General features: G+C 37.4%; 1 protein-coding gene across 1 annotated transcript in view; it reads left to right on the plus strand.

Annotated features, from left to right (window-relative positions):
* The window catches only part of POLA1 (DNA polymerase alpha 1, catalytic subunit), a 205,507-nt gene that overhangs the window by 126,233 nt on the left and 66,556 nt on the right, over nucleotides 1–12,718 (plus strand). Inside the window, exon 35 of the mRNA XM_063343448.1 lies at nucleotides 11,541–11,657. Coding sequence (XP_063199518.1) covers nucleotides 11,541–11,657 — 117 coding nt within the window. The remainder of the gene's footprint in view (nucleotides 1–11,540; nucleotides 11,658–12,718) is intronic.

Consider the following 12,718-nt stretch of genomic DNA (forward strand, 5'->3'; position numbering starts at 1 on the left):
AATGGACTTGAATATCCTTCCAGAGGTTTTAGCTCTCCATACAGAAATACATAAAACATCTTTCACTGATCATTTTCTCAATGTAGTTTTCCATATGTAGTCATTTTAAGTATACCTTCTCCCAGTTGCTTTCTTGAAATCCAGTTTAGGTATTTTCAGATTGTTTTAAAGAAAATAAAATTGTTGGCAATTGCTGGTTCTCTTTGTGAGTGGTATGTTTGCCTATGAATGCTTGTGCTCTACTTATTAATGTTTTGGAGAGCATATTTTGGTGCCTAGAACCTTATTTTACGAAAGATAAGACGACCAAGGTATTGGCTTTGATGTGAAGTAAAGCAGAACATACTTGCTAATTTAGTTTATAATGTACAATTGTTAAGGTTGGAATTTTTCCACTTGTGGTGCTATTACATGTGTTTAAATGAGGGCCACTGTTTGCATCAAACCTATCATAAGGGTTTGGAGTGCTCTATTATCCTTTCAGCAGGCTGATGACAGAGCCTGGTCTGCACAAATGAGATCAATAAGTTTCAAATAACTTGTATGAAATGACATGTGACTGTACATTTAAAGATTTCTTACTTTTTAAAAAAAATCAATTTTTAATAACATGTAAAACTCTTACATTGACCTACAAGATATTTTTTCACTTCTGTCTTGTTTGATAATTTTGTTTAAAGCATTTTTTACGTTAGCTCAAGCATTTGGGTTCTTTTTTGGGGGGGTAGGGTGCATTTCTTGCCTCTTCGATTACCTCCTGCATTTTATTTCTTTTTCCCCTGAGACTTTTAACAGTCAAACTGATATGACGGATACTTCTGAAGTAATACTTTCTAGAGATTAATGATGTTTTCTTTCAGTCTTGGGTGGTTTCTTTCAAATAATTTTCCAGTTCTGGACAAGAAAGCAGTTCAGATTCCATTATTTTGGAGTATCTAAATCACAAAATATCATTCTTAAATCTACAAACTTTAATTTTCAGTACTCTAGAAATAGGCATATGATGTTTTGTGTCTGACTTCCCAAGAGCAATGTATTACTGATAGCTTGAGGTACGCAAGTACTGAAAGAACTCCTAAAAGGTACACTTATGGGACAGAATTTTGTTGTAGGCTAAATCCTCTCAAGTTTTATGTCCATTTTCCATAATATTCAAAGGGACCTAGACTGGGGACGACTCTTTGGGTGTTTCAGATCACAGCAGTTGGGTGCAAAAGGTGAGCTTCACTTCCCATAATGGCCGCCTGGAACCCACATCGGTGCTGCTGTTGTTCTAGTATCATCATCTTTTTCACAGAATCACAGAATGGTAGGGGTTGGAAGGGATCTCTGGAGATCATCTACTCCAACCCCCAAAGGGTTTTCAGGATAGAAGGACACATTGTGTTCTTCTGAGAAACTCAGGTAGCATTTATTTCCTCTCTCATGCTTTCTTTAAGGTAGCAAGTCAGTGTGGCTATGTAGCCCTCAATTACAGTTTGTCTGGTTGCTTTGGACCTTCACAATCTGGTCCTTCAAAGGTGCTCATTCCCATGATTCCAGTTGCCTTTGAGTCACTTTGGGCTGGCAGCTTTCCAGTGGGGAGCAACAGATACGAGTCTCTGTGAGAATGGGAGGTTTCAGTAGATATTATATATACAAGAGGGTATCCTTGTAAAGTGATCATTTGCCTTCCACTAGGAAGTTGTTGGCTAAGACGCTTCAATTTGATAACATCCTTTAATGTGGTTCCTGCGATAATAATACTGGATCTATAACCAACCATCTCCAGGATCTGTACTGCTTTCAAGTATTTTACTTTCAAAAGCAATCCATATCTCCTTGTTACTATTCTTTCATTTAAGAGACAGTTTGGTATTTTTCCTGAAATATCACATCTATCCATTAATCAGCCTGGATAATGTTGAATTCAAGAGGAGCAAAATGAACCATCCAGGAAAGGAATTTCCTTTCTTTATAAGAGTTTTTTATCCACTCCGTACCACAGCTGAATTTAGATCAGTTATACAGGCCAAAACTCAAGAAGCTCTGAAAATGAGGAAGTGCTTCGAAAAGAAATTGAAATCATATCTTCAACTTCCATTGAAGTAAGGCAGCATGAAATGGAGTGTGAAATGCTGTGGTCCCTGTTTACTTTTTCCCTAAATTGGATGATCAGGTAGCATCAGACTCTAAAAATACTCATACTGGGAAATGTAACCTATTTTTTCTGGATGAGGAACTAGCTACAATATTTATTGTACAGAAAAAGAAAAATAAATGTGAAGTCAATGGCCAAGAGTGAGTTGATAAAATAGTTCCTTACCTTTACGTGTGATCTGAATAGTCATATACCACACTGGATCTATGATCGGGTCTTTTATTGCACTGTAGTTAGCTTTATATATAAATTTCAGGAACCAATTTTATTCATTGTTACTATAATAGTTACTAAAACTATTTGCATTGTTTTTGGAATTTAAAGCCAAATGTACGCAACACCTAACAAGATACCAGAGAACACAGAATAAGCATTCCCTGTGTAAGGGCTTAAGTTGAAAGATAAATTTATGAAGGAATTCATGCAAACCTAAGGTGCTTCACCATTCGAAGCATATGCTGCAATATCTTTCCTTTCAGCTACAACAAGCTTGGCAGCATGTTTAACATGGTACCCACCCCACTTAAAGTAAAAAGTCAAAAGCACAAGTCAGCCAGCATCAATAATAGGCTCTTGACCCAACTCCTTTTATGAAACAATTTATTTGAAAAGTCTGTGAAAATATCGAAGGAAATTATCATTATCATTGGGTGATGATTAAATGTTGCAGTTAGGACAGCAGTATAAAGCCTTAAAACAAAACATACTCAAAGATGGTCTTTGTTTTATATACTCAAATTTGAGTGTAAATATGTTAGATAACTTAGTTTTAAGAGAGTTTTTACTTTAAAATTTCAGTTATGCCTGGCAGTTCAAGAGAACTTGCACACACTCTTAATTTTGAAAATCTTGAACGTTTTGAAATTCTGAAGTGAAATTCAGACATATCTTTTCTCTAGTAAGGGACCTCTTGAACCTAACATTAGGGCTTCTGACTCAGTACAATTTGATCTCTTTGTAGTAACATCTTAAAGAAGTGGAGAGAGCTGTTCCAGTATTTTCTTGTTAAAATTTTGACAAAGTGGAAAAGAAGGTTGGAATCATATCAGTATATCAGTAACAATGGCTATCCATATACTACTTTGAGATCTAAATATGTCTTAGCCTATTCATTGAAGAGGCTTTGCAGGTCCCCTAGATTTCGTTCAAAGATAAAATGAGATCCTTCTCATTGTCTCACAGATACATATTTTTTTTATTATTATTATTAGTGCTTGGTATCTGGTTTGCTTGTGGAGTACCAAGCCTTGCAAGATCCTGGGAAAGTTGCTGACCCAGAATTCTGCATTACTGATTGCTTCTAACTCCATTACTCTGGTTTTTAGGGTTGGTTTGTGTGATTCTTGTCAACAGAGTGTGTCTGCTCATTCCTTATCAAGGAGATCATCATTGATAGGAAAAATGTCAAAATAAGTAGGATGCTCCAGGCATCTAGGTAGATGCAGGCCTACCTTCTGTTTCCAGAGCTAACTTCTGATATTCGTCTTTTATAGAGCTAAAAAAAAAGGTCTCTTTCCTCAGAGAAGTTGGGGGTTGCGTGATTTTATAAAGGCTTCATTTCAGATGGTGGTAATTTTGCCAGGGAATGGGGAAGGAAGGAAGCCTGATGGCTCATTTTCCATATATAATGATCTTTTGTGACAAGATATTCTTCTTGGTTTCCTTCAAATTTCTTTCTGACAAGATTATCTCCAGATTTCACCTTGATGAAGAATTTACTTCACTTTTTTTTTTTACTTTCATTTTCTTTTCTTTCCCCTGCGCAAACAGGGTGGTTGGCCAAGAGGTAGGTTTTTAGACATCATGCGGTATTCCTTTCATATGTTGATCCAATCTTTTATAAGTTCAGATAATTCAGTCTCTCGGTTGTTTGTATTAGTAGGTACAAGCTCCAAAGGAATGGCCATCTCTGCTCAGGATATCTAGAAGACTCATAGACTTGACCAAGTCAGATAAGGTATCACCATCGCTACCTGATGTACATTTGTACTTGCTCTGGAAGGACGATTAGGATGAAGCAGCTAGAGAAAGTACCTTGGTGCCTGCCTACTTCATATACCACAGCGTTACTTTTCGTGCAGATGAGAATAGTGTGTTTCTGATTATGCCAATCCTAGCATTATCAAGTCCTCCATCTTGAGAAACCCTTTTAAAAAACTGAATGAGTCTATGCCTTTCTTTTGTCTAGCAGCAGTGGAATTGGTTTCTTTATAAGAGAGGTCTCCTCAGGTTTTTATCAGGTACGTTTGCCCTTGAAAAACTGGGATGTTACCTGAGAAACCTGTGTTATGCTGGACTTCACATCGCTAAGCGGGTAAAGTTTCCCGCGGGAAATCTTATTTCACTGTTTATGATAGCATCCCTGACCTGAGGGGATTTCTTCTTGGGATTGTAGCAGTGGCAGGTAGGTGTCACTCAGGTCTGTGTTGTCTGCTGAAATTCCAGTGCATAACACTGGTTCTCACACTGTCATTCAGATTTTCATTGCTGCTGAGATCTCACCAAGATGGTGCAAATGCATTGGATCAGGTGTTATTACTAAGAGTATTTCTTTGTCCTGAGCAGACAAAAAAACAGATTAGAAGTTGAAATTACTTAAAAGTATTTTGGTTTCTGGTTCACGTCAGAAAAACTTTCCTGACTTCACAGCAATAGCTCATCTTTAAGTTGATATTGATAGCACCTTTGCTGTTTCCAGTGTAAAATTGTGATGTTATTCTCCAAAGATATAGCTACTACTAATAGTCAAAACACTTGTCAAAGATTGTGCAAACAGAGGTTTTGGCTCAAGTTCTAATTCCTGAGATGCTGTAAACTACTAATGAACATTTATCTATCTGTTCCCCCAAACATTCAGATATTTACAGAAGACGCAGACAGATGGAACAGGGAGAACACACGTGCAGTGTAGAATAAGTTATTGCAAGGGGAACTGGTAACTTTCAAGTCACTGAGTCAAGTCTGTTGTTGCCACGAGATACTTCATATAAAAAAAATCATAAAATCATCTATCTTTTAACATTGCATGGGGGTATCAGTAGATTTGATAGTTTACCCAGTAATGCAATATTAGTGGAACCTCGTCCTTCCAGGGGATTTAAAACCACTTCGACTACATTTGCCCTGTTAGGCAATGCTATTCATAATAGTGGACATTGGCAGGAAAATGGGGTTTGAAGCTTCTTGCCTTGTAATTAGTGGAAACAATATGCTTTTGTAAGAGTAGTCTAAAAGGGGAGGTCAGGTTGAAGTTAGAGTGGTTTGATCAGTAACGCACAACAATGCCTGACTCAGAAAATTTTCATTGTGTTGTCCCTCACATTCAGCCTTCCAAAAGCTGGTTTACTGATCAGTGACACGAACAGCGAGCTTATGCTGGTTGACTAGGAAAGCACATCCAAGTTGTGTTCCTACGCTTTCCCTCTGATGGGTCTGATGGTTTAAGGTGACGATTTCAGCTCTACAGTGAGGAAGCCATGGATTTTGGAGCCAGTGTGCTTGAGGTTAGGTATCCCAGCCATTTGGAGACTAGACGTCATCCACCAAGATCCCATTTTCAAAAATCCATGCTAAGATTGTCTTCAATGGAGAGCAAGATTGTAGAGAAGCAAGCACTAATTACATTTTAAATTCAACTCCAAAGTGGCTGATAGTGACCTCTGAATAATTTTCAGTGCTTGCAGCTTTCTTCTTTTTACTACCACAGTTTTTCATTCCATATGAACTTTTAAAGCATTGTAGTCCCTCAACATCCAGACTGTCTGAAGGCAGGAACAGATACAAAACTGAAGTGTCGTAGAGAAAGCACGTTTAGTCCTCTACTGTAGCAGGCAACCAAGCTACATTGTGAAATGTAATTTGTAAAAACTATTAAGATAAAGCTCAATAAATGTATGTTGTTGACTCCGGCAACTTCTGTTTGAAAAGCTGTTCCATAAACCACTTGCCTCTGTATTTTGGGGTAATATTTATAATGCTTGTTGATCACTAGAATGTGAGAGGCTAATTCTCAAGAACAGACTTACAAAGAAAGAAAATTACTTTTGACTTGCAAATTTCTCCCCATTAGATACGGTTTGTGGACATAGTACTCTTCAGGGATTTCCTTTTATATTGTGCATTTACTTCATGGGTTTTTTGCATACACTTTCTATATTTTAAAATTAACTAGGCATTTGTAGACAGAATGTTTGGAAATGCTAGTTACTTTTCTTTTTTTCCTATCAACTTGTATTTCATTTCCCACAGTGTTGCAGGTACCAAGTAGAACAAAACTGAAGGTTTCCTATTATGATTTTGTTTGATCTGTTGCAAATTAATTTACAGACTACAGCTGCTGGGAAATGAAGGATTGGTTTTGTTTGGTCAGTGAAGATGACAAGCATGGATCAAATAAGGGTTAACAATAATGCGCTTGAACAAATTGAATCAGAACATAATGCATGTATTGAATTTGATTGCAACATGCATGTCCATGGAAAAGTTTTTTGTTTAAAACAAATCAAGGCTATGGCTTAATTATCAAAGCAAAACAAGAGACATGAAGAGCTACACGTTTCTGATACTGCTTTTTTCAAAAATAGCTCCCTTCACACAGTTATCTACATGTTTAATTTCCATGCATAATAGCAACAGTTATTGTTGTCGTTTGTTAAGAGAGCTTAACAGATAGTAAGTACAAACAAACGCAAATAAGGCCTGAATAGAGAGGTGACAAAGAAGAAAAGACCTCTTTAATGTTAATTATAACTGGTAGGAAGTCTATACAAATGACATTAACGGTTTTCTATATGAATTGAAGGGACATTTAGTTAGTATCTACATAACACTTTTTTTTTTATTGTAGGCAACAACTTGGATCTCTGTTTTTTAAATACAGTTTATTTAGGTATGTGGAAGTTGTACGTTTTGATCATTATTTCTTAGAAGTTGAAAGCAAGTGTAATAGTAAGCTGTTGAATTTTAATGCTTATTTTTATCCAAAGCTATTGGTTTTAGTTTAAGCAGAGTTTTTTAGTGATTTTTCATCTGTATTTTGTAACCAGCAAAGCTTTCTTCGACAGTGACTGTATTAGACTGAAACAACCATGTAAGGAAATTTGCTTCAAATGTCATTATTCAATGGTAGTTTGTGTGCATTCACTTATAAAAACCATAGAAGCAGTACCTTCCAAGTGTTGTAGTCCTTCATTTTTCTTAATTGTTAGCTAAAAATCCCAATAGGTATCAGAAAACACACTGTTACTTTTATCATGCATTATTTTCATGGTTGTCTATTTTTGAGTATTCTGCTCAGCTGAAGTTGGGATGCTGCTCCCATTCCAGGCTTTGTTTTTTCAGTTGCACTTGCATTCCCTAACTAAATACCTTACTATCTGGCAGTTTCCATGCTTTGTTTTTCTAGTATAACAAATTGGTTTAAAGTTCAAATGTAGTCATTTAATATGTTTTGAGTCATGAGTGTTCTCTTTGTGCACACAGAATCTTTTAATAGTTACAGCTGAAACAATTATACTCTTAAACAGGAGGGTTTTGCAATGGGTGAGGACATACTCCCCACCTCCCCCTGCCTGGATCTGTATTTTAAGGCCCTGTTTGTGTCAGACTGCTACCAGGTGTTTCATAGGAAGGTAGAGATGCCACATAATGAGCAAATATGGCATAAAGAACTTTCCACGCAGAGCATAGCGTTTGTCTCTAAGAATTAACTTAATGGAAGATTTGTGACAATTCATTTTCCTTTCCAGAAATGTTTTTGTGTTTCCCCCCGCAGTGTCTCTAATGATATTCTCAGTACTCACATAAGTGCATGCCTGAAGATCTCAATGCTATCCTTGAGTAGCTTTTTTTGGTAGAAAGCTATTCCACGTCTATTAAAATTGAGTTATTTAAAAAATGTGAGGCAACAGATTAACACCGTCCTCTTTTAGAAATAAATCTTAGGTTCATTTGCAAAACCAAAGCTAAGGACTAGCTTTTTCACTTGAGGCTCATTTGTGTCTGCTGACTCCAGAAGACACAGGTCAGGTGTTTATGCTAGGTCAGGTCCTAATTTAGGAATTTTCATGGTGAAGCATCTGCTGATGAAGTAGTGTCTGTCTTCCAATGTCACTTGTGAAATATTTGTCATAAATAATTCGTATGTGACAAGGAGAGTGGTACTAGGACTGCTAGGGCAACAGTTGTGCAAGAGATGAAAATTAAATCCACAGATTTCTGAATTCTTGGCATTTTCTCACCACGTACTATTAAATATGTAATGATTTACGTTTTTAATCTACATAACAATAAAACTCAAACATAATCATCTGATACTGAGATGGTACTGTTTCCAAAAAGCATGCTCTGACATTAGGTGTACCCTTATTTTATTAAGGGAGTATAGAACAGGGTTTGCCTCATCGGAAAATCTGTTAGGTGAATTGCTTTTTGGAGATGCTTTGTTCTTCCTCCATTTACTATAAACGGCACGTAGGGTGACTAACTTAGACTGGTTACAGGCTTTTAGATATCCAGAGTTGGGTGAAATATACCCTAACTACATATCTTAATAGACTCTTTCCTTTCTGCGTTTCAGACTTGAGCACACATTTCAGGTAGTGCTATATACCTTGCTGTTGGCGTGAAGTGCCCCCCAAAGTTTTTCTGGCCTGCCCACGTGGGCATAAAATCTCCTCTCGGCAAGAGCAACAGGAAGTGTTTTGAGGGGCTTGGCACCGAGTAGGATAATATTGAGGGTATGACACGGCTGGAGAAATGGTGAAAGAAGAGAAGTCTCTGGAATAAATGACGTTGCTTGGAAAGGATTTGAGGTTTCATCTTAAAAAGCAAGCAAACAAACAAAAACTGAATCAGACTTCTAGCAGTTTTGAAAAGATTATAGAAGAATGTATTTTTAAGTTGAAGAGAGGGATAAAGCTGACAAACATGAAACATGTTGAGGTTATCTGATCCTTTAGAGAATGAGTGGCAAAAACAAACAAGCAAATCTCTGCATACTCCAGTAAATGATAGGAAAGACAAAAATAAAAGTTTTGGTTTTTGTTTTTTTTTTTTAAAAAAAGAGAACAAAACTTTTAAGAGTAGACATAGTCAAATCCCATTTTAACAAGGTTTTGGAAAATGGAAAACTAAAGTTTATGTATTCTTCCACACAAGTTTGACGGCATTTGAAATAAAGTAACTCAAATATTTAACTTTAAACTAAACTACTGACATAGTCGTATCGAATCAGGATGCTGGATTGCTGAGGTACAAAATACAGATGCAGTTTTGGCCATACCAGTGAGGAAAGAAAACATAAGTTGTGTCTTACTAACAAACTTGCTTTGCCAGCAACTTAGAATCTCCAGGAAATGAAAGACAGAAAAGGTATATAGTTGCCGACTTTTGTTATTGACTTGTAACCAAGATGGTGATAGTGACAGTAGTGCTCTGAGTGGAGCTGTGGGAACTCAAAGGGTAGGAACATGATAGTAATTGGAAACCTGAGTTGCTGCTGTGGAAATCAGGTAGAAGTCGTTGCCAGAGCATGATGTTGGGACAGCTTGTTAAAGAGCCAGTGAGAAAGGAAGCAAGCAACTTTTTGAGTTGTCCTCTGATTCATAACATTTCTGTCAAAGTACCAGGAAACCTAGTATGGTTAGATTAAATTTCTTTGCAGAAGCAACAAAAACAAATTTTGGAAACAGAGGCAAAAATAAACAGTCACCATTCCCAGCAGAGACATCAACAGCTGATGATCTGAACTGCAGAGTTTAACTGTGCTGAGCTGCTCAGGGGTGGTAAAAGCAGGAACTGCGTGAGAAGAGCTGCAGAAAGACCTTGTGATACCAAGTTGCCTTGTCAGTTAATGATTAAGTCCTCTGCCAAGTAACGTTAAGTGGTGCAGATGCTAAATCCCAGTCTTCATACAATGCGTGTCTTAACTTAATAGTTATAATTCTTGGATAATAATAATATCTTTCCTGAAATACCTGCTCAGTGCTCAAATGCTCAGTAGTGCTCCAGGCAAACAGAACTTGAGGAAAGAAAGGAGCATACGTAAATTTATTTATATAAATCCATGTTCGTCCAGCATCCTGAGTACAGTGTGCAATACTAGTTTCATCTCCTTCCCTTTGTCCCATTTGCCCCCACCCTCTAATTTCAAAAAGGACCTGGAAGAGTTTCAGAGAAGGGCAACAAAGATGTGCAGTGGTTTCCATGCAAGGAACAACTACGTAAATTAGGACTGTGGTTTGGAAAAGAGTTTGATTGCAGATGATGTGATGGAGGTCTATAAAATCATGGGTGGCATGCAAAAGGTGAATGCAGAGAATGCGGAATGATTATTCCTAGTCTTTCCTGATATAAGAACTAGAAGGCATTAACAAGAAAATCTTTGTGTGTGTGTGTGTACTCAAGAAAAATAAGATACTTTTTTTTATATAGCGTGTAGTTGTTCTGCAGCATGTTATAGATGCTAAAAGTTTATGTTGGTTCGAAAAGTGCTTGAAGTTCATTGAGCTGGGTGTAGTAATGCATCCATCACCACTAAATATAGAGACCATCATTCAGGAGGTCCTTGAGCCATTTCCAAAAACTGGAAAAATCTTAACTTCTACTGTGTGCTTTTTCTTATGCTATTCCTTATGTATATGTTCTCAATGGGGTTTAGAGATGAGGTGTGGCATTGGTTTAATGTATGGTTGGACCCGGTACAGGTCTCAGACCCTACCAATCCCGGAAACGTTCTTTCTTTCATACTCTTAAGAGAAGCCTTTTGCGTTGTCTCCGTGATCTGATATAGAGCAAGCTGGCTCAGATTTTTATTTCATTTTAACTCAGCAAAATGTTAGTTTTTCCTAAATGAGTCAGTTTACATTGAAGTCTCAGCATCTTTCTATCAAAAAATTATTTAAAAAAGGACCAAATAAAAGAAAGCTTCTGGCTGTCATCAGAGAACCTAAAAGTTAAAGCTGTTTTTCCCCTCTAAAGCACAAGCAAGGAAATGGCACTTTACTTTAAAACTTAATTTGTTACGGGTCTCTGGAGTGTCTTGCTGTCTGGTCTGCATAGTTGTATAAAACAATTCTGTTATATGTTAACATTGTCTGAACTGGAGAAGAGCAGGGGTTTCAGCATATTTCAAGGAATGGATGACTGCAATGTGCAGAATGTGGGATTTTGAAGAGAGGCGACTTGAACTTTGTTCTCCACCGTTGATTGTGTTACCTTAAACAAGGACCTTCACCGTTTTATACATATTATAGTATCAGCTTCACAGAGGATGCTTAAGTTGGGATTTTTTTTTTTCTTCTTCCTTGGGTATGATTCATTGTTTAGGTTGGGTAAAAAGAAGCTATAACTTGAATTTACGGTAAAAATGTATTTTCTTCTACGTTCTCCCTTTCTGCAGGGTTGGTTAATATGTGAGGAGCCAACTTGCCAGAATCGAACCCGTCGACTTCCTCTGAGTTTTTCCCGGAGTGGCCCTATGTGCCAGGCCTGCAGGAAGGCTGTTCTGAGGCCAGAGGTGAGTGATTTAGGACAAAGCTTTGACAGTGGTGGAGCAGGATTCTCATGAAGCTCACCTCTCTCTCAGCTCTACCTTTCAAAGGCAGCAGGATTAAGCAGGAATTTTTAATTAGTTTATTAGTTTAAGGGGGACTTTATGCTTTTCCTGCTCAGCATTTAAGCTGCATCCTCATTGCTGTGAAGAGAGCATGCCATGCAGCTGCTGCGTTTGGAAGTTTTCCAGCTGACAAGCATTTGGTCAGCAAACTAGAATTTGCTGGAATGTTTCTGCCAGAATACAGGTAAATTAAAATAGACAAACAAAACAAACCTTCTGAAACAAAAAACAACTGCCTGCTTTTCTGCTGATGGGTTCTCATCTGACTGAATTTGATGTTGTGGAGGTGGGCTTTCATGCCATCTTCTGGGGGTACTCTAAGGCAGTAAGTATTTTCAGGACATGAGAGGTTCTGGGTTCTGCACATTTGGACTTGGCTCTCTGCCTGAAAAGTGTTAGAAGCTTTTAAACCTCACATTGAGCTAGATGGTCTGGTTTTCCAGAGTTCAGGACTGCCTGCTCCACCCTAGCTGGTTGTCTTGGATTCCGAGATTAAAGGAAGCTGATTCTGTTTCATGTTGTAAAATTCTGGCAAAGGAGCAAAGGACTTCAGTTTCTTTGTTAGGAAAAGAGAAAAAAATGAGTTTAACATTTAGAAGTCTTGACGTTTTCCAGAATTTACATAATACAACCAAAGAGAAAGAGAAAGATTCCATAAAGAAAATAGGAAATCTTTGATTGAGGTTCGTTTCAGGTTGTTAAAAGTCTTTAAATTATCCTTACTTCCATAGAAATTAAAAAAAATCAAGGGGTTGAGGTGGGGCTATCAAGTGAACGCTCTGAACAACACTGTTTTATTTACCACATGAGATTATTTTGGTCCTTATTCAGTACTGCAGATGTAAAAAGTCACAAAGGGTAAGTGTCACTAAAAATCAAGGGACTTGAAACAGCATTGTCAGAGAAAGACTGATCAAAAGATAGACATTTTTTGCATTAGTGATAAGTTACTGTTGAAGAAT

This window comes from Chroicocephalus ridibundus, chromosome 1 (assembly GCF_963924245.1).
Source record: "Chroicocephalus ridibundus chromosome 1, bChrRid1.1, whole genome shotgun sequence".
NCBI lineage: Eukaryota > Metazoa > Chordata > Aves > Charadriiformes > Laridae > Chroicocephalus > Chroicocephalus ridibundus.